The following is a 21,364-nucleotide window of genomic DNA, read 5'->3' as shown; positions in this document are numbered from 1 at the left end:
AACCACTAACCTGGCTTAGGTCCATTAATGACATCTTCATGATCTGGACTTGAAGCCAAGACGGCATATCCACATTACTCCACAACCTCAACACCTTTCCTCATCCACGTAAACTGGTCCTACTCTACCCAGTGTGTCACCTCCCTGGACATTCACATCCACACCTCTGATGGCTCCATCCACGCCTCTGTCGACATTAAACCCACTAACCACCAACAGCACCTGCATATTGACAGCTGCCATCCCTTCCACACCAAAAAATACAGCCTGGCCACTGGGTACAACATACTTGCAGTGACAAGCCCAGTATGCTGAAGGCCTCACAAAGGCCTTCACAAACAGGCATTACCACCCAAACCTAGTCCACAAACAGATTTCTCATGACATATCCTGACACACCAGCAATCCTCCCACCACCCACAAAGAACCCCCCCTACAAAGGTGTGTCTCCCTCATTTGCCAGTATCACCTTTGACTGGAACAACTGAACCATATCCTTTGCCAGGACTTCGATTATCTGTCATCCTGCCCTGAAATGAGGGACATCCTACTGACGTATCTGCGCTAGCAGAATAGAAATGTGAAAAACACAAGTCTGAAAACAATTTATTGGACTCCCCAAAATGAAACAATAATACAATCTCCCAAAAAACAACCAACTCTGTCTCAACTGTGGATTGACACAAATACAAAATAACAAATAATAATAATAATAATAATAATAATAATAATAATAATAATAATAATAATAGAAAAGACCCAACTCTTCACGGGGAGCGAACACAAACAATTCTACTACGTCAAGAGGTTCGTCAACTATACCATGAGATCGGCCAGCTAGAAGAGGCATCTGGCCATGGCTGCCGGGGCAGCAGCTTTGTATCCTTCCGAGCCATGCGTTGAACTGCCTTTTGCCAGCAGTGCGCCCTCTTATAAAGCCCGTTGGCAGATTCATCTGCTGGAACTATTTGCCATCAAATGCCTGGCATAGCAAAGTAGTTCCTAAGCTAGCTGCAACCTCTGGTGAAGCTGTTTTGCAAGCTCCACAAACAGGCAGCGGTCCATGGCAGCCATTGGTAGCGACCTGGTGTTGTGTTGTGTTGTGGCCACTGATAAGTATTTGTATTGACAACACAGATGATGTAGGTTCTCCTGGTGAATATACACCCTGTGATGCAGGCATCTCGTGATGGTTGGACATAAAGTGGGATGCCGATGCAGTAGGCCCTACGATGTCCGAAGTGGATGGCCACAGCACCTACTCCATCACAAGCTGTGAAAACAGCCATGTCATACAACTACTCTCCTGCAGACACTACTTAGCATTTTGTCAGGCCCCAGAGCTGTGGGCAACAGGAGACCAGGTGTGGTCGCATGTGCGGGATCCACCTCCATGGGCTTAGGCCCCTCTGCCGGAGGGTCTACCTGGGGTGTGACCGGCGGCAATGGCAGAGGCGGCAGTCGGGCAGAGGAGCACTGTCATCCCTGAAGGCTGACAGCCCTGGAGACAGCAGAGGAGCCAGCTGTGGACCACACCGGAGTCGAAGCTGATTGGTATGCTTCCAGTAAACTGTGCCGTTGTCGAGGGTGACTGCCGCCATAGCGCGGCTGATGAATGGCGAGACCCTGGCGGAGACCCATTGGTAACGATGCCGGGTAAACACCATTGCCCAGACCGGATCCTGCAAAGAATAGCGGGGCTGTCTTGAACGCGGAGGAGCTGGGTGGGCAGAATATGGAAACATCTTGAACAGTGGAACAGTAGCAGGAAAGAAAGATGGTAAGAGCATTGTCCAGGGAGTGTTGGGGACGCAATTTCAACATCTGGACTTTGAATGTCCAGACAAACTGTTCAGCTAATCCATTAGATGCAGGATGAAAGGGAGCAGTATGAATCAACTGGATGCCCTGAGAGGTGCAGGAGGAGGTAAATTCAGCAGATGCAAATTGAGGGTCGTTGTTGGTCACCAATGACTCCAGAAGGCCCTCAATGGCAAACGTGTGGGAAAGATGTTGGATGGTATGGGCGGAGATCATGGAGGACATGCGGGAGATAGAAGGAAACTCATTGCCGGTGTCCCCAAGCATAAGCCAAGAGGAGCCGAGGAATGGGCCCGCAAAATCCAAGTGCAAACAGGAACGAGGAGAAGTAGGAAGAGGCCACGGGAACAGGCAGCGAGAGGCGCTGAATGGTGCTATTGACAAGAGGGACATGAGGCCACCAAGCGGGTGATGGCGGCATCCAGCCCCCTCCAGTAGAAATGCTGGCGAGCAAGCCATTTCATCAGGACAATCCCCCAATCACCAATGTGCAGATGGATGCACTGGGTTTGCTTTCATCCATGGTGACTACTTTGAGCAGCATTCCCTGCCTTGTGGGAGCAGTGTTTTCGCTGCAGAGCTGGTTGCTCTTTATCGTGCACTCACTCACCTTTCCTCCTGCCCTTTGGAGTCATTTGTCATATGCTGTGACTCCCTGAGTTGATTGCAAGCACTCGACCAATGTTTTCCTTGGGACCCTTTGGTGCGCAATATTCAAGATGCTGTTTTTGCTCTCACCGAGTGTGGTCATTCAGATACGTTTGTGTGGACCCCGGGCCACATTGGCATTCCAGGAAATAAACGTGTCAATCGGTTGGACAAGCAGGCCACCACTTCGCCACTCCTGGAGCTTGGTCTCGTGGAAAGAGACCTCTGGTCAGCCTTACATCGCAAGGTCCGTGATGTCTGGAGCTCTGAATAGTCTGCCTTGAACACGCCGAATAAGCTCCGCATAGTAAAGTCGTCCACGGCTGTATGGGACTCATCCTTGAGGAGCATGCATAGGGACTCAGTTGTTCTCTGCCATCTCCGAATTGGACATATGCGGTTGACCCACAGCTATCTCCTTCGCTGTGAGAACCCGCCCAAGTGTCGCTGTGATGCAGGACTGACAGTGGTCCATCTTCTGGTGGACTTCCCCCTTTTAGCCCCCTTACAGCAGTCCTTTTAATTACCAGCTACACTTCCTTTAATTCTAGGTGGTGATGCCTCTATAGCTGACTCAGTTTTACGTTTTATCCGTGCAGCTGGGTTTTATCACTCACTCTAGTGTGGGCGCTCTCGCATGATTTCTCAGGCTACGCCCACTCCAGTGACTTTTAATTGTGATGTGGATACCAAAATAGTGTCTTTTATGGTAACAAGTTGTGTTGGTACCTCTATCAACGCTTTCCAGCTGGAGGTTCTTCGTTTGTCGTTGAGTGGTTGACCTTTTACCTGACTCATCAACCACTGTAGTCTGTTTTACTCTAGTCAACTATTTGCTCTGCTCCTTTTAAGTGTCAGCTATTTGGTGTTATTGCGGTGTTCATTTTAGCTCTGTACCCCTTGGTGTTCCCTCCCTCTGGGTGCAGAGGTTACGCGTTTACTGTATAGGCCTTTTACAAGTATGTCTGTTTGGAACAGGGGACTGATAACCTCGATGTTTAGCCCCCATCAAACCCCAAAACCAACCAACCAACGTGCAGGAGCTCCAAAGCCTGCTGATGGAGGGAGGGTGGCAGCATCACCTGCCAACACTCATTATCACCAAAGATGAGGAGGACTCCGTCTCTGACTGACAGGTCCTGGCGGCGGTGACTACACCACGACCTCCAGCTGCCGCAGCTGACGATGGTCTGACGGCAACCCACACTGAACGTGGTGCATCAGCACCTGGAGGGTCGGGTCGTCTGCCGTGTGACGTGTGATTAGCTTGGCATCCAATGGAAAATCTGACTGACAGGTCCTGGCGACGGTGACTGTACACCAGGACCTCCAGCTGCCACAGCTGACGACGGTCTGACGGCAACCCATGCTGAACGTGGTGCATCAGCACCTGGAGGGTCGGGTCGTCTGCCATGTGACGTGCGATTAGCTTGGCATCCAGTGGAAAATCAGTGACTGCCTCGACAGCCGCATCATCCAGAAGGAAACAGGCAACTGGTCAGCATCGAACTCTGGGTCAGCGCCCACTGGGAGATGAGAGAGAAGATCAGCGTTGACATGGAGAGCTGTGGCCTGAAAACAGATGTCATAGGAATATTCCGCAAGGAACAATGCCTAGCACTGGAGGCGGTGAGCAGCCCTTGTGGGAATGGCGGCCGTAGTGCGGATCCCAAACTGCACAGCAATACTCCATCATCAAGATAGTTAGCCGTCCCCGTAATGTCTCTTGTCAATGTTTCCAAATATTGCTGGAAGATGGCCAGAGCACTGCCGATCCCAAACGGGAGGCGGTTGTACTGGAAGAGCCCAAAAGGGGTATTGATTACCAATATCATTTCTGATGACTTGTCCAAAGGCAACTGGAGGTAGGTGTTCCGCAGATCAATTTTGGCAAACACCTTGCCAACGACAGTCAACCGGGACAGGGTGTCATCAACCTTGGGTATGGGATAGGAGTCAATAACAGACTGGGCGTTGACAGTGGCCTTAAAATCCCCACAAATGTGAAGAGATCCGTTTGGCTTCTCAAGGACTACGATGGGCGCAGCCCAACGACTATGGTGGATTGGGCTCAGGATGCCCACAGCCTCCAGATGATGAAACTTCTCCTGTAGTTTGTCACGGAGGGCAAATGGTACTGAGCGAGCTTTGTGGAACTTCAGGATCACCTGAGGGGAGGAGTTCGATATGAGCTTCAAACCCGGAGACCCCCAGAGATGTGGCAGAGAATTTGTCTGGGAAATCTTCCAGAAGCTGCTGCAAGTCATTGTCTGCCAACAACAACTGGATGGCTGGGTCCAAGTCATGTATCTCGAGACCCAGTAAGGGAAAAAGATGCATCCCCAATAAGTTGGTGGCCTTGGGAGCAGCGAGGACTAGAACCCGGGCTGTGACGTTGTGAGTAAGGTACTGGACCTGAGCCAAGAACTACTACTGTAGCCAGATGACTTTGTTGGTGTAGCTCTTCAGAGAAGCATGCAACGAACAAAGTAGCATTGAACCCAACTGACGGTGGGAATCGCCATCGATGATGGTCACTGAGGTTCCACTATCCATTTGAAAAGGGAGAGGAGTGCCGTTCAACCGCACAGTCAGAGTTATCGCTGCCGTCGTGTGCAGAAAAACTGACTGTGCGAAGGAAATTGGTGGCGCTGGGTCCGTCTAATCCACCACGGAGTTGGAGGTGTCGACAGCAGTGTGATCCATGGCGATCACCGAAGATGACCAACAGACCTCGGCTCTGTGACCCTGATTTCCGCAGGCCGAACATGTCACCCTCCGGAAGCAGCAATCTTTTCTCTGATGTGTGACAAAGCGTTGACTACAGGAGGGCAACCATTCTGCTGCTGCTACTGCTGCGGCGGCGGTGGCAGCCACTGTTGACACAGTTGGGGACTGGTGCCCTGGTCCTGGAGGGCAGGCACAGCCTCAGGAGTGAGCCCCCAACGCGGCTGCGGTGATGGAAACCGGTGTCGAGGGCTGCGAAGACCTGTGCCGGGAACTGCAGCATGGAAGCAGAGCAAAAAGGCTGCTCATGAGTGCGGATAATGGATAAACAGGTGTCTAAAGAGGGATCTTTCAGCTTCTGAAGATCAGTCCTTAAGGTATCATCGGGGGCATGGACAAGAATCATATCACGAATGAGTGCCGAACCATAAGACTGCTTGCAATGGGGGTTGCCTCAGAAAAAACGACAATAACCTGCGGGACCTTGCAGCATAGCCATCCATTCCCTGTATGAATGTGCGGGAAGCTTCTGACAACAGAACAACTTGTGATGTCCTGCCGCCACATGGACCTGAGAGTCAAAATAATCCAATAGGCTAGAAGTCAACACTTCATAGGAGAGAGCATGAGGTTCCGTATCGGGATGCACCTCTTGCAAAAGGTGATAAGCTTCCAGGCCCACATAGGTGAGGAAAAACGCATGACGCTGAATGTTTCCAGTGACATCATGAGCAATATAGTGTTGCTCCAGACGAGTCGCATAGTTGCCCCAAGCCTCAACGGATTTATCGAACTTGGAAAACGTAGGGGGCATGCCACGGAGGCCCAGAAGTGAGGAAGCTGGGTGGGACCCCTGCATAGGCACCTCAACAGGGAACGTGGACATCACCTGTAAATGCTGAATAATGAGCTCGTTCGTTTGTTGCATACCTTCCAACAGTGCTATGACTCGTGCTGAGTGTTCATCAATACCTGGAATATCTTGCGCCATAGCGGACAACAACTGAGCAAATGCGGGAAACTCATAAACCAACTCGTAGCCACTTAAGTATCTGCGCTAACAGAGTAGAAATGCAGAAAACACAAGTCAAAAAACAATTTATTGGACTCACCAAAACGAAACAATAATACAATCTGCAAAAGCTCAGCTGACTCGATCCCAACTGCAGTTCAACACAAATACAAAATAATAATAATAATAATAATAATAATAATACAAGCAGAAACAGACACATACAAGATGATACCACAAATGCCTGAAGTGATAATTTTGCAACGTGAAGTCACCCAAGCAATTAATTCTACTCACAATTGGAAAGCCCCTGGAAAAGATAAAATAGCAAATTTCTGGCTAAAGAAGTTCACCTCAACACATTCACATCTAACTAAATCATTTAACAGTTACATTGCAGACCCATACACATTCCCTGATACACTTACACATGAAATAACTTATCTGAAACCTAAAGATCAAGCAGACACAGCAAACCCAGCTAAATATCGCCCCATAACATGCCTACCAACAATATACAAAATATTAACGTCAGTCATTACACAGAAATTAATGACACATACAACACAGAACAAAATTATAAATGAGGAACAAAAAGGCTGTTGCAAAGGAGCGCAAGGATATAAAGAGCAACTGATAATAGATGCAGAGGTGACATACCAAGCTAAAACTAAACAAAGGTCGCTACACTACGCATACATTGATTACCAAAAAGCTTTTGATAGTGTACCCCACTCATGGTTACTACAAATATTGGAAATATACAAAGTAGATCCTAAATTGATACAGTTCCTAAACATAGTAGTGAAAAATTGGAAAACCACACTTAATATCCAAACAAATTCAAATACTATCACATCACAGCCAATACAGATTAAGCGTGAAATATACCAAGGAGACTCATTATGTCCTTTCTGGTTCTGCCTTGCTCTGAACCCACTATCCAACATGCTAAATAATACAAATTATGGATACAATATTATTGGAACATACCAACACAAAATCACACATTTGCTATACATGGATGATATAAAACTACTGGCAGCAGCAAATCAACAACTCGACCAATTACTAAAGATAACAGAAGTATTCAGCAATGATATAAATATGGCTTTTGGAACAGACAAATGTAAGAAAAATAGCATAGTCAAGGGAAAAAACACTAAACAAGAAGATTACATATTGGATAACCATAGCGACTGCATAGAAGCGATAGAAAAAACAGATGCTTATAAATATCTAGGATACAGGCAAAAAATAGGAATAGATAATACAAATATTAAAGAAGAACTAAAAGAAAAATATAGACAAAGACTAACAAAAATACTGAAAACAGAATTGACAGCAAGAAACAAGACAAAAGCTATAAATACTTATGCTATACCAATATTGACCTACTCATTTGGAGTAGTGAAATGGAGTAACACAGACCTAGAAGCACTCAATACACTTACACGATCACAATGCCACAAATATAGAATACATCACATACATTCAGCAACAGAAAGATTCACATTAAGCAGAAAGGAAGGAGGAAGGGGATTTATCGACATAAAAAACCTACATTATGGACACGTAGACAATTTAAGGAAATTCTTTCTAGAACGAGCAGAAACTAGCAAAATACACAAAGCAATCACTCATATAAATACATCGGCTACACTACTACAATTTCATAACCACCTCTCCAACCCTTTAGATCACATAACATCAACAGATACGAAGAAAGTAAATTGGAAAAAGAAAACACTACATGGCAAGCACCCGTATCATCTAACACAGCCACACACAGGTCAAGACGCATCCGACACACGGCTAAGAAAAGGCAATATATACAGTGAGACGGAAGGATTCATGATTGCAATACAGGATCAAACAATAAACACCAGATATTACAGCAAGCATATTATTAAAGATCCCAGTACCACAACAGATAAATGAAGACTTTGCAAACAACAAATAGAAACAGTAGATCACATCACAAGCGGGTGTACAATACTAGCAAATACAGAATACACCAGAAGACATGACAATGTAGCAAAAATAATAAATCAACAACTTGCCTTACAACATAAACTAATAAAACAACATGTTCCCACATACAAGTATACACCACAAAATGTACTGGAGAATGATGAATACAAATTATACTGGAACAGAACCATTATAACAGATAAAACCACACCACATAACAAACCTGACATCATACTCACCAATAAAAAGAAGAAATTAACACAACTAATCGAAATATCCATACCCAATACAACAAATATACAAAAGAAAACAGGAGAAAAAATTGAAAAATACATCCAACTGGCTGAGGAAGTCAAGGACATGTGGCATCAGGATAAAGTTGACATTATACCGATTATACTATCAACTACAGAAGTCATACCACACAATATCCACCAGTACATCAACGGAATACAGCTACATCCAAACATTATATATATATATATATATATAGACACACGCACACACACACAAAACTACAGAAATCTTTAATTATTGATACTTGTTCAATTACCCGAAAGTTCCTAAATGCAATGTAACATATACCGTACAGTTAAAAGGAAGTCACGCTTGATCAAGATCCGCGTCACTTTCCATTTTTAACCAGACATAATGTCTGAGAAAGAAAAGAAATAATAATAATAATAGAAAAGACCCAGCTCTTCATGGGGAATGATCACAAACAATTCTACAATGTCAAGAGGTTCACTGACTATGCCAAGAGATCGGCCAGCTAGAAGAGGCGTCTGACCATGGCTGCTGGGGCAGCAGCTCTGTATCCTTCCGAGCGGTGCATCGAACTGCCTTTCGCCGGCAGTTCGCCGCCTTATAAAGCCTGTTGGCAGATGTATCTGCCGGAATTATTTGCGATCACATGCCTGACATAGCAAAGTAGTTCCAAGGCTAGCTGCGACCTCTGGTGAAGCTGTTCTGCAGGCTCCGCAAGCGGGTAGTGGTCCCTGGCAGCTGTTGGTGGTTACCTGGTGTTGTGTTGTGTTGTGTTTTTGCCGCCATTAAGTATTTATTTTGACAACACAGGCGACATAGGTTTTCCTGGTGAGTATACACCCTGCGATGCAGGCATCCCATGATATTTGGATGTAAAGTGGGATGCCGATGCAGTAGGCTCTACGATGTCGGAAGTGGGTGGCCACAGCACCTACTCCATCACAAGCTGTGAAAACAGCCATGTCGTATACCAACTCTGCTGCAAACACTGCTTAGCATTTTGTGGTGTTACGACTACCAAGCAGCTGTCCACTGGGATGAATGACCACTGCCGAACTGTTGGCAAAAAAAAGTTGAACACCCCGTGGGACAATATGCAGCTGAATACAACACACTCAATTTCAGTAGCTGCTTCACAACTCGAGCCATCTGGATCGGAACCTCCACTACCAGCTTCTCTGAATTGTGCAGATGGGAGTCATGCTTGCAACACAGCCTCCACTCCCATAATCATCCTGGCCTCAGTCTGAGGTAACCCATTGTCGCCATACCCTCCACCCAACAGTTTCCCTTTTCTCCATCCTGTCATCCTTCCCAGTTCATGTCACCACGTCCCTCTCCCTGCCTCCCACCACCTTGTTCCTCTGCCCACCCCACCCCACCTGACACTACCCCCACCACAACCAGTATGCCTATCATAAAATGACATTGGCACTGAGAGTCTAGCCAGCAGGGGCACAGGTGCATGCATATGCTTGTGTGTGTGTGCGTGTGTGTGTGTGTGTGTGTGTGTGTGTGTGTGTGTGTGTGTAGTTGTGTGAAGTTATAGCTTTCAAATAAAACATTTTAATTTATTATATTTTGTTTTTTAAAACTAGGCAATCCTTGACTCAGTAGGATGCTTGTACTCTTTCAAAAATGTTTGCAAGATGAGTGTCGTGTACATTTCAAAGTTTTGTGTGATGTCGCAAATCCTCCCAGATTTTTGTTTTTTTATCGCTAAGCCACATGGATTTGGCACATAGTGTTAGTCTTTCATGTCAACAGTTTTATTACTCATTAGAGAATTTTTATTTCAACAGTTTTGTACATTTATGTGGAACTGGATGAGCTGTGTAAAGTGCATACTTTTATTATTATTATTATTATTATTATTATTGCATGAATGTCAAGAGCTTTGATGGAAACCCAGTTCTAAGCAAAGAAGGGAAAGCAGAAAGGTGGAAGGAGTATATAGAGGGTCTATACAAGGGCGATGTACTTGAGGACAATATTATGGAAATGGAAGAGGATGTAGATGAAGATGAAATGGGAGATACAATACTGCATGAAGAGTTTGACAGAGCACTGAAACACCTAAGTTGAAACAAGGCCCCGGGAGCAGACAACATTCCATTAGAACTACTGACAGCCTTGGAGAGCCAGTCCTGACAAAACTCTACCATCTGGTGAGCAAGATTTATGAGACAGGCGAAATTCCCTCAGACTTCAAGAAGAATATAATAATTCCAATCCCAAAGAAAGCAGGTGTTGACAGATGTGAAAATTATCGAACTATCAGTTTAATAAGTCACAGCTGCAAAATACTAATGCGAATTCTTTACAGATGAATGGAAAAACTGGTAGAAGCCGACCTCGGGGAAGATCAGTTTGGATTCTGTAGAAATGTTGGAACACGTGAGGCAATACTGACCCTACAACTTATCTTAGAAGATAGATTAAGGAAAGACAAACCTACGTTTCTAGCATTTGTAGACTTAGAGAAAGCTTTTGACAATGTTGACTGGAATACTCTCTTTCAAATTCTGGGTAAAAGACAGGGAGCGAAAGGCTATTTACAATTTGTACAGAAAGCAGATGGCAGTTATAGGAGTCGAGGGACATGAAAGGGAAGCAGTGGTTGGGAAGGGAGTGAGACAGGGTTGTAGCCTATCCCCGATGTTATTCAATCTGTATATTGAGAAAACAATAAAGGGAACAAAAGAAAAGTTCGGAGTAGGTATTAAAATCCATGGAGAAGAAATAAAAACTTTGAGGTTCGCCGATGACATTGTAATTCTGTCAGAGACAGCAAAGGACTTGGAAGAGCAGTTGAATGGAATGGACAGTGTCTTGAAAGCAAAACGAGGATAATGGAATGTAGTCGAATTAAGTCGGGTGATGCTGAGGGAATTAGATTAGGAAATGAGACACTTAAAGTAGTAAAGGAGTTTTGCTATTTGGGGAGCAAAATAACTGATGATGGTCGAAGTAGAGAGGATATAAAATGTAGACTGGCAATGGCAAGGAAAGCGTTTCTGAAGAAGAAAAATTTGTTAACGTCGAGTATAGAGTTACATGTCAGGAAATTGCTTCTGAAAGTATGTGTATGGAGTGTAGCCATGTATGGAAGTGTAACGTTGACGATAAATAGTTTAGACAAGAAGAGAATAGAAGCTTTTGAAATGTGGTGCTACAGAAAAACGCTGAAGATTAGATGGGTAGATCACATAACTAATGAGGAGGTATTGAATAGAATGGGGGGAGAAGAGGAGCTTGTGGCACAACTTTACTAGAAGAAGGGATCGGTTGGTAGGACATGTTCTGAGAGATCGAGGGACCACCAATTTAGTATTGGAGGGCAGCGTGGAGGGTAAAAATGGTAGAGGGAGACCAAGAGATGAATACACTAAGCAGATTCAGAAGGATGTAGGCTGCAGTAGGTACTGGGAGATGAAGAAGCTTGCACAGGATAGAGTAGCATGGAGAGCTGCATCGAACCAGTCTCAGGACTGAAGACCACAACAACATTATTATTTCTTTCTTTTCTCAGATGTTATGTCTGGTCAAAAAAGGAAAGTGACGCGGACCTTGATCAAGCGTGACTTCCTTTTAACTGTACGGTATATGTTATATTGCATTTAGGAACTTTCGGGTAATTGAACATGTATCAGTAATTACAGATTTCTGTAGTTGTATATATAAGTTTTGATGTAGCTGTATTGCATTGATGTACTGGTGGATATTGTGTGGTATGACTCCTGTAGTTGATAGTATAATTGGTATAATGTCAACTTTATCCTGATGCCACATGTCCTTGACTTCCTCAGCCAGTTGGATGTATTTTTCAATTTTTTCTCCTGTTTTCTTTTGTATATTTGTTGTATTGGGTATGGATATTTCGATTAGTTGTGTTAAATTCTTCTTTTTATTGGTGAGTATGATGTCAGGTTTGTTATGTAATTTTGTTTTATCTGTTATAATGGTTCTGTTCCAGTATAATTTGTATTCATCATTCTCCAGTACATTTTGTGGTGTATACTTGTATGTGGGAACGTGTTGTTTTATAAGTTTATGTTGTATGGCAAGCTGTTGATGTATTATTTTTGCTACATTGTCATGTCTTCTGGGGTATTCTGTATTTGCTAGTATTGTACACCCGCTTGTGATGTGATCTACTGTTTCTATTTGTTGTTTCCAAAGTCTCCATTTATCTGTTGTGTTACTGGGATCTTTAATAATATGCTTACTGTAATATCTGGTGTTTATTATTATTATTATTTGGTACTTATTAGTGATGAAAACGTTGGTAATTGACACATGGAATAAATAAATGTGATGCACATAAATATCGTTTCACTACATTTTTAGTGGCCGGTCACTGAAATCGACTCCAATTATCAAGATTCTTACGAGTCTCTATGGAGACTGTATTAAGTTGATATGACTTCATAAATGTGGCTGTAGGGAATCCAGATATGAGACTAAAATTTAGCAGAATCATCCAAAAACCGTGTAATTTACTCACACACTGTTTCACCTACAAAATTCCCATTTGCTTAATTCTTATGCGTTGTTGGTTGAGACACATATAAAGTCAGATCAATGGAAGAGAGAAGAGAGAGAGGATGCAAACAAGAACTGAGAGATATGTTAAATTTTCGTTTAGTCATCACAAGAGCATCACAAACATTCAACAAATCCAATGAATCTAAGATGCTACAAGGAAGGCACTATTCACAAAGAAGTCTCTCTCTCTCTCTCTCTCTCTCTCTCTCTCTCTCTCTCTCACACACACACACACACACACACACACACGGGTGATGACAAAACAGAATAAAATGACCCCCCCCAGGGGATCCACAACACTTTTGTAGATACGTGTGTAGCGAGCACGGGACCCCGAGCTAAAGTGGCCCTCCTTCCTTTCCGGGCTGCATACCTTCCTTTTCCGCATCCTTCCCCATCCCCCATCTTCGCCCCCCCCCTCCCCTCACATCTGCCTCTTTCCTTCCCTTTCTCCCCCTCTGGGAGTATGTTTTGTGCCTACATCTGGAGACGGACGCTCAAAAGTGTAACGCTTTCTTCGCTTTCTCTGCTTGCAAGTCTTCGTCCTTCCTTTGTCTTTCTCTTTTCCTTACCTCTACTCTTTACCCTTTTCTCCGCTGCAGTGTTTGAGACCTCTCTTCTTTCCTTTCCCTTTCTTTGTTTTTCCCTTTCTCTTTTTTCCTCCCTGTGCGTGTCTGAAGGCCGACCCACGCATTTCCATGCGTAGCCGGTGATGGGATAACGCGTAATTCCCCGCCCCGGGTAGACAGGTAGGACACGTACAGACCCCCTGGTAACGGCCAGGCCCAGGGAGGGATGATTACCCGAGCTGATACCTTCTGAAAGTGCCGATTGGTCCCTCCATCCGTTTCTCGGGAAGTGTGACCTGAGGTGTGAACAATCACCTAAGGCGGGAGTGCCCTCAGAGAGGGCCCCCACAAAGGACGAGCGCGCCATCGGAGACGCCGGTAATCATGGGGGATTCTTCCGCAATGGCTTCCTCATCTTCCACTACGTCTGCTCACAAACATAAGTTCACTGAGTCTCAGTCACAGACAGTTCTTCCATTGTTGCCACAGTTCCTTGTTGTTTCTCGGTCTGACGATGGTCACAACTTCTCCACAGTCAACCCTTTCATTATTCAGAAAGGTGTCGACACAATTGCAGGTCCTGTAAAGTCTCGTTCCAGATTACTGAATGGCACCTTGTTGTTAGAAACAGTCAGTGCCCTCCAGGCACAAAAATTGCTGCGTACTTCACTGCTCCACACCTTCCCTGTCCGGGTGGAAGCGCCCCGCACTTTAAATTCCTCACGTGGAGTCATTTATACACGCTCCCTCGATGGATTGTCTGATGAGGAAATTCAACACTACCTGTCTGACCAGTGCGTAACGGCTGTTTATAGAGTCATGAAAAGGGTTGACACGAACATCGTTCCAACCCGTACTGTCTTCTTGACATTTGGCAGAGTTCAACTCCCATCGAAAATAAAAGTGGGCTATGAGATAATTTCCGTTCGCCCCTACGTCCCAAACCCTATGCGTTGCTATCGGTGACAGCGGTTCAATCATACCAGCCAGTCCTGTTCCAACCCGGCCAAATGTGTTACGTGTGACAAGGATGCCCATGAGGGTGCTTGTCCACCTCCATCCCCTCGTTGCATCAACTGTATGGGTGACCACGCTGCTTCCTCTTGAGATTGCCCCATTTTTAAATACGAAAAGCTCATTCAGGAAATCAGAGTGAAGGAAAAGGTGTCGACCTTTGCGGCTCGAAAATTATTTGTCAGTCGAAAGCCCACTGTGCCTCAGACAGGAAAATACAGCACTGTCCTTGCCTCTCCTCGGCCAACTAAGGAGGCGGCCACGCAGACTTGTGATCTCACCTTTAGTGACACGGTCTTCAGATCGGCCAGCGCAAAGATCTCCCGTTCAACCTCCCTTCTTTTGCCTGCTCACTCTATGGCTCACCCTTCATCGGGTTCTGCTAAATCTCGATCCCAAAAGTCAGACACCCGGACTTCCAAAAAGAGCATACTCGTGAAGATTTTTTACGTACCCCAACTTCACAACCATCGGTTCCTCCTTCATCTAAACATCATGTTTCCAAGAAGGCTAATAAGAAACCCAGTTCCTCTCCTCCTCCGCCACGGCGTGTATCATCTACAACACCACCTGGCGGTAACCGCCCTCGGCCGTCTTCTGTGTCGCCAAGGCACACCGCTGGTGGCCGATCAACCGGCCAATCGCTGGTGGTAGGAGCTGCTCCTGAACAACCTATGGATCAGGATCTTCTGCCTTTGGCTGAGTGCCGTTCCATACTGTTGGTCGCAAGCTCTGAGCAGTCGTTGAGTTAATGGCAACCTTGGTCACATTCTTCCATTTTCTGTCCACCCTATGCTCATTATCCATTTGAATATCCACAGCATTCGAGCCAATCGCGATGAATTGACGATCCTCTTACGATCCTACGCGCCGGTCATCTTCTGTGTTCAGGAAACAAAGCTGCGTCCCCATGACCGCTTTGTTTTCCCCCATTTTCAGTCAGTCCGATTTGATCTCCCCTCTGTTGAAGGCACTCCAGCACATGGAGGACTCATGATTCTTCTCCATGATACTCTCCATTATCACCCAATCCCCTTAAACACTTCCTTCCAAGCAGTCAGTGTCTGTCTTTCCCTTTCTGGATGCACCTTCTCTCTTTGTACTGTATACATTCCATCGTCCACATCAATGGCACGAGCTGATCTCCTTCATCTTCTTGGTCAGGTTCCACCCCGCTATTTGCTGGTTGGGGACTTCAATGCCCACCACCCACTTTGGGGATCTCCACATCCTTGTCCGCGTGGCTCACTATTGCTCGACGTCTTCCACCAAGCGGATCTTGTTTGCCTCAACACTGGGGACCCTACATTTTTGTCTGCCTCCACGACAAATTTCTCTCAGTTGGACCTTTCGGTCGGTACTGTTCTGCTAGCTCGGCACTTCGAATGGTTCACCCTTGCTGATACACACTCGAGTGACCACTTCCCACGTGTCCTTCGATTGCAGCCACAACTGCCATATATGCGCCTGAGGCGCTGGAAGTTTGCCCAAGCCGATTGGACACTTTTTTCGTCTCTAGCGACATTCGATGACCGTCACTTTCCTAGCGTCGACGATGAGGTCACTCATATTACAGACGTTATTCTGACAGCTGCGGAACGTTCAATACGTCGCACCTCCGAATTTCCCCGGCGCCCCCCAGTTCCTTGGTGGAACGAGGCATGCCATGACGCAATACATGAGTGGCGACGTGCTCTTCGCGTTTTCAGACACAATCCTACATTGGCCAACTGTATCCGTTATAAGCAGTGCCGTGCACGGTGCCGTCGCGTCATCTGCGATAGCAAGAAGGCAAGCTGGGACTTCTTTACTAGCTCATTTAACACCTTCACTCCCTCCTCAGAAGTTTGTAGTCGGATTCGACGGTTATAAGGCGCGCCTAGTTTCTCCTCGGTCTGTGGGCTCACTGTCGCTCATGATACATTAGTGGACCCCGTCGCAATTTCTAACTCATTGGGTCAACACTTTGCTGAGATTTAGAGCTCTTCAAATTACTCACCAGCGTTTCTCCCGAAGAAATGTGTAGCGGAAGTGCGACCTCTTGCTTTCTCCTCTCAAAATCGCGAAAGCTACATACTGTTTTCTCCATACGGGAACTCCAACATGCACTCTCTTCTTCTCGCTCCTCTGCCCCAGGACCGGATGGTATCCACATTCAAATGTTTCTGCATTTATCATACCAAAGTCTGCGTTACCTCCTTCGCCTTTATAATCGAATTTGGACCGACAGTACTTTTCCCAGATGATGGCGGAAAGCTATCGTCGTTCCTGTTCTGAAACCTGGAAAGGGCAAACATCTCCCCTCTAGCTATCGGCCCATTTCTCTCACGAGTAGTGTATGTAAGGTTTTGGAGCATATGGTGAATTGCCGTTTAGCTTGGTGGCTGGAGTCCCGCAGTCTTTTAACACCTGCCCAATGCGGTTTTCGAAAGCATCGTTCTGCAGTTGACCATCTTGTTGCTCTCTCCACTTATATCATGAACAATTTTCTCCGGAAACGCCAAACAGTAGCAATATTTTTTGATCTGGAGAGAGCATACGATACCTGTTGGAGGACAGGCATCCTCCGCACACTGTTCTCTTGGGGCTTTCGCGGTCGGTTGCCCCTTTTTCTTCGCGAATTTATGGCAGAGCGCACATTTAAAGTGTGGGTGAACACTACTCTCTCCCGAACTTTCTCCCAAGAAAATGGGGTACCCCAGGGCTCCGTGCTAAGTGTTGTACTGTTTGCCATTGCCATAAATCCAATTATGGATTGTCTCCTTCCTGATGTTTCGGGCTCCCTCTTTGTGGATGATTTTGCCATCTACTACAGCTCTCAACGGACCAGCCTTCTTGAACGATGTCTTCAAGGCTGTCTCGATCGCCTCCACTCTTGGAGCATCGAAATAGGCTTCCGTTTTTCTCCCAGTAAGACCGTTTGTGTTAATTTTTGGCGTTGTACGGAGTTTCTTCCACCTTCCTTACATCTAGGACCTGTCAACCTTCCATTTTCGGACATCGCTAAATTCTTGGGTCTTATGTTTGACATAAATCTGTGCTGGTCCTCCCATGTTTCCTATCTTTTGGCTAGCTGTCTGCGATCCCTCAACACCCTCCGTGTCCTGAATGGTACCTCCTGGGGAGCGGACTGAGTGGTCCTTCTCCGCCTCTATTGCGCCTTAGTGCGCTCAAAATTGGACTATGGAAGCATAGTTTACTCCTCTGCTCAGCCGACTATTCTTTGGCGTCTTGACTCTATCCACCACCGTGGATTACGTTTAGTGTCTGGAGCTTTTTACACCACCCCTGTGGAAAGCCTTTATGCTGAGACTGCTAAACCTCCGCTGTCCAATCGGCGAGCTGTCCTTCTAAGTCATTATACTAGCCATTTGTCTTCCATGCGTGCTAATCCGGCCCACGACATTTTTTTTGACGCCTCCTTGGATTTAGGGTATGCAGGCCGCCCTTTCTCCCTACTACCACCGGGAGTCCGCTTCCGTCAACTGCTCCATTCTCTTTCCTTTTGCTTTCCTAAAACTTTCTTGACAACTTGGGGTATAGCACCGCCTTGGCTCCATCCCCGGACCTGCCTACTCCATGATCTTTGTCAGTTTCCCAAGGATCGTACCCCTTCACTTGTTTACCGTCAGGCATTTTCTGCTCTATGTGCACAAATGAAGGATGCCACATTTATTTACACTGATGGCTCAAAAACATCGTTTGGTGTAGGGAGTGTCTATATTGTTGGCGACACCCCAACTCGATTTCGGCTTCCCGACCAGTGTTCGGTTTATACTGCGGAGCTCTACGCTGTTCTCCAGGGTGTCCAATACATCCATCGCCCTCAGCGGATACAGTATGTTGTCTGTTCAGATTCTCTCAGCTCTCTCCTCAGTCTCCAAGCTCTCTACCCTGTCCACCCGATTCAGGACTGCCTACGCTTCCTCCACTTGGGGGGCGTCTCGGTGGCGTTCCTCTGGATCCCAGGACATGTTGGTATCTGTGGAAATGAGGCGGCCGATATAGCGGCCAAGGCTGCAGTCTCTCTTCTTCGGCCAGCTATTCGCACGATTCCCTTCGCCGATCTGTGGAGTGTTTTATGTCGTCTTGTTGTTCTTTTATGGCATGCACATTGGTCGACACTTCCCCATAATAAATTGCGGGATGTGAAAGCTCTTCCCTGTGCTTGACCTCTTCCTCCTGAACGCGTCACCGGGAGGAGGTAATTTAAGTAGACTCCGGATAGGGCACTGTCTTTTTAGCCATCAACATCTTTTAAGCGGCGATCCTCCCCCACTCTGTCCCCACTGCTCTCAGCTGTGGACGGTAAGACACTTTTTACTTGAGTGCCCATATTTTACTCCGTTACGCGCCCGTCTACAGCTGTCGCCTGAAATATCGTCCATTTTAGCAGATGACACGCGCTCAGCCGATCGCGTTCTCGAGTTTATTAGTGCCAATGAGATGATGTCAGTCATTTGAAGCTCTTTTTGGGGACAACCAACCCATTTCTGTGGTGGTTTTTTAAGCTCTCCTTCTGCCTTTAGTTTCTCCAATTTTTTTTCGTTTCGTTCCCATTGCTGCTGGTTTCCATTTTCGTTTTTTACCTTTTCCTAAGTCACAGACCGGGCACTAATGACCATAGCAGTTTTGCGCCCTAAAAAAAAAAAAAGTAGAGGAATAAAATGAAACGAAGCTAATTATAACATTAAGAAACTCTGACAACTTGTGTCATTTTTCTTTCAAAAATAATCATTACTTGCTCCCACTTGACACACTTATGCTGGCCTTGTCTTGTAAACTTAGTTTAGTTTTTTTTTCAATTACATTACAGTTATCTGTGAATGTTTTTCACAACAGGCTATGTTGCCTAATCCTTGAACTGCAAATGGTGGTGGTGGTGGTGTATTTATCTATTTCATTCCACTAGATGGAAAGGAAAGAATTTTTGAGCTCCACAAGCTAAAATATATCTAGAGTTTCAGTATGATTAGAAATGGACGAATACAATTAAACCATACCAAAACATCATATAGCTGTGTAAAGTATTGTTATGTGGCTCTACCTCTCTACATATCCATGCAGTGATGTTTTGTTCTTAGTAGCTACATCCTCCAATTGTTCATTTCTTCTTTTCCACATTTCTTCCCTTTAATTGCACTGTAAAACTGTACTATCAAAATAGGAAACAATTCCAACAATGTTATGGCAATTATGGTGGTGGTGTGTGTGTATTTTTTTTTTTTTTTTTTTTTTTTTTTTTTTTTTTTTTTTTTTTTTTTTTTTTTTTTTAAAAAGTTTGCAGCCAGATGGCCTTCCTTTCACAGAGCAGTTGTCACTTACTCTAAGGGAGTAAAACTTTATAATTTTGTACTGTGCATATTTATATTGTAACAATTTGCTTTTTCTTTGATTATAGGTAGGAACCACCCTGTTGTTCTCACAAATTAGTACTATGAATATTTGTATTATAATGGTTTGTGTTGTTTTTTTTTATTGTAGGATGGAGCATCTTGCTATTTGCCCAAATAGATTCAGAAAAACCATACTCAGTCTGCCAAGCATGTTTATCTGGCATGCAGATTTGAACCAAATCCAGCTGATTTCCATACCTCAAAAACTGCATGTTACGATTTTTTATTGCACCTTTATGAAATAAATTTTATTATAGGTTTTAATTTCTTTTTGTTTCAGAATTTCTATGCTGAAAGATTTGGATCTGAAAACATTGTCATTATAAAAGACTCAAAAGCTGTAGATTTGAGCAGTTTGAACCCAGAAAAAGCTTATATTCAGATAACATATGTGGAGCCTTATTTTGAGTCTTATGAAATGAGATACCGAGTAACATACTTCGACAGAAATTTTAACATCAGTGAGTAGCTAACAAGTTACACAATATCTGCTCATTTCTGTTTTTGTTCTAATTGGCAACACACTTGCACTGATTTTATGAAATAATTGTATTTTTTCACCTGGTTGTAAGAAGCAGGATGGCCACTTTATCCCACCATGATTTTGGCTTGTATGCCATTCTCAGGTGGTTTCAAAGTGCCCAAGAACACGTCATAAACCAAAGTCAAACTGCAATGTGGAAAAATACATGACATCATGATATTTTATAACTGCACCTAGGATCATCAAGTACAGCATGTGAGTCTGTCCTCAGTGATAGTCTTGTACAAATTTAATCAATATGTTGTTTTTCTCACCTTCATAACAGTATTTTCTACATTGTGAGTGAAGATATATCACATGCTTCATTTGATGAGCCAATGTATGGTCATGAACTTTGATGGTGTCAAATGTTTTGGTGTATTGTGGTTCACTTTTAGGTTATGACCATGCTCAAAGCACTTTAAAACCACTTGAGAATAGCAGAACTTGCCAAAATCGACTACAGAATAAATTGGATATTGTTCCCATTACATTCATGTGGCAAAAATGTTGTCATTTCTTATTTCTGCTTCTCCAATACTTTCAGTGCCTCTGATAAGAGGCAAGGATGTACGTTATCATGGCTATTTATAGTGTTCCATTAATGTGAAAAATTCCAGTAAATGTGAATTGTTTCTTTAAACTCTGTAAAATTAATTTGCAAGTGACAGAGAGTAGGGAAAATTAATAAACTGAGACAGGACTGATATCCTTCAGCAGGCAAAATGTTTAGTACTGCTGATAGACACATACAAAGGTGATAATATTATTGTAGCTTTTGGAACCGTTAGTTTATTCCTTAGGAAGGAGAGATGGAAGGGTTTGGGAAGATTGAAAAAGGACAGGTCACTCAGATCTCAGGATG

At 44.7% G+C, this 21,364-nt stretch overlaps 1 protein-coding gene across 1 annotated transcript in view; it reads left to right on the top strand.

The window, feature by feature from the left end:
* LOC124721982 (dedicator of cytokinesis protein 7) overlaps positions 1 to 21,364 on the top strand; it is a 274,882-nt gene that overhangs the window by 228,227 nt on the left and 25,291 nt on the right. The window contains exon 35 of the mRNA XM_047247149.1: positions 20,257 to 20,437. Within this exon, the coding sequence (XP_047103105.1) occupies positions 20,257 to 20,437 (181 nt within the window). The remainder of the gene's footprint in view (positions 1 to 20,256; positions 20,438 to 21,364) is intronic.

This window comes from Schistocerca piceifrons, chromosome X, assembly GCF_021461385.2.
Source record: "Schistocerca piceifrons isolate TAMUIC-IGC-003096 chromosome X, iqSchPice1.1, whole genome shotgun sequence".
NCBI lineage: Eukaryota > Metazoa > Arthropoda > Insecta > Orthoptera > Acrididae > Schistocerca > Schistocerca piceifrons.
The sequence above is the reverse complement of the archived record's forward strand: the minus strand, read 5'-3'. Positions and strand labels throughout refer to the sequence as shown.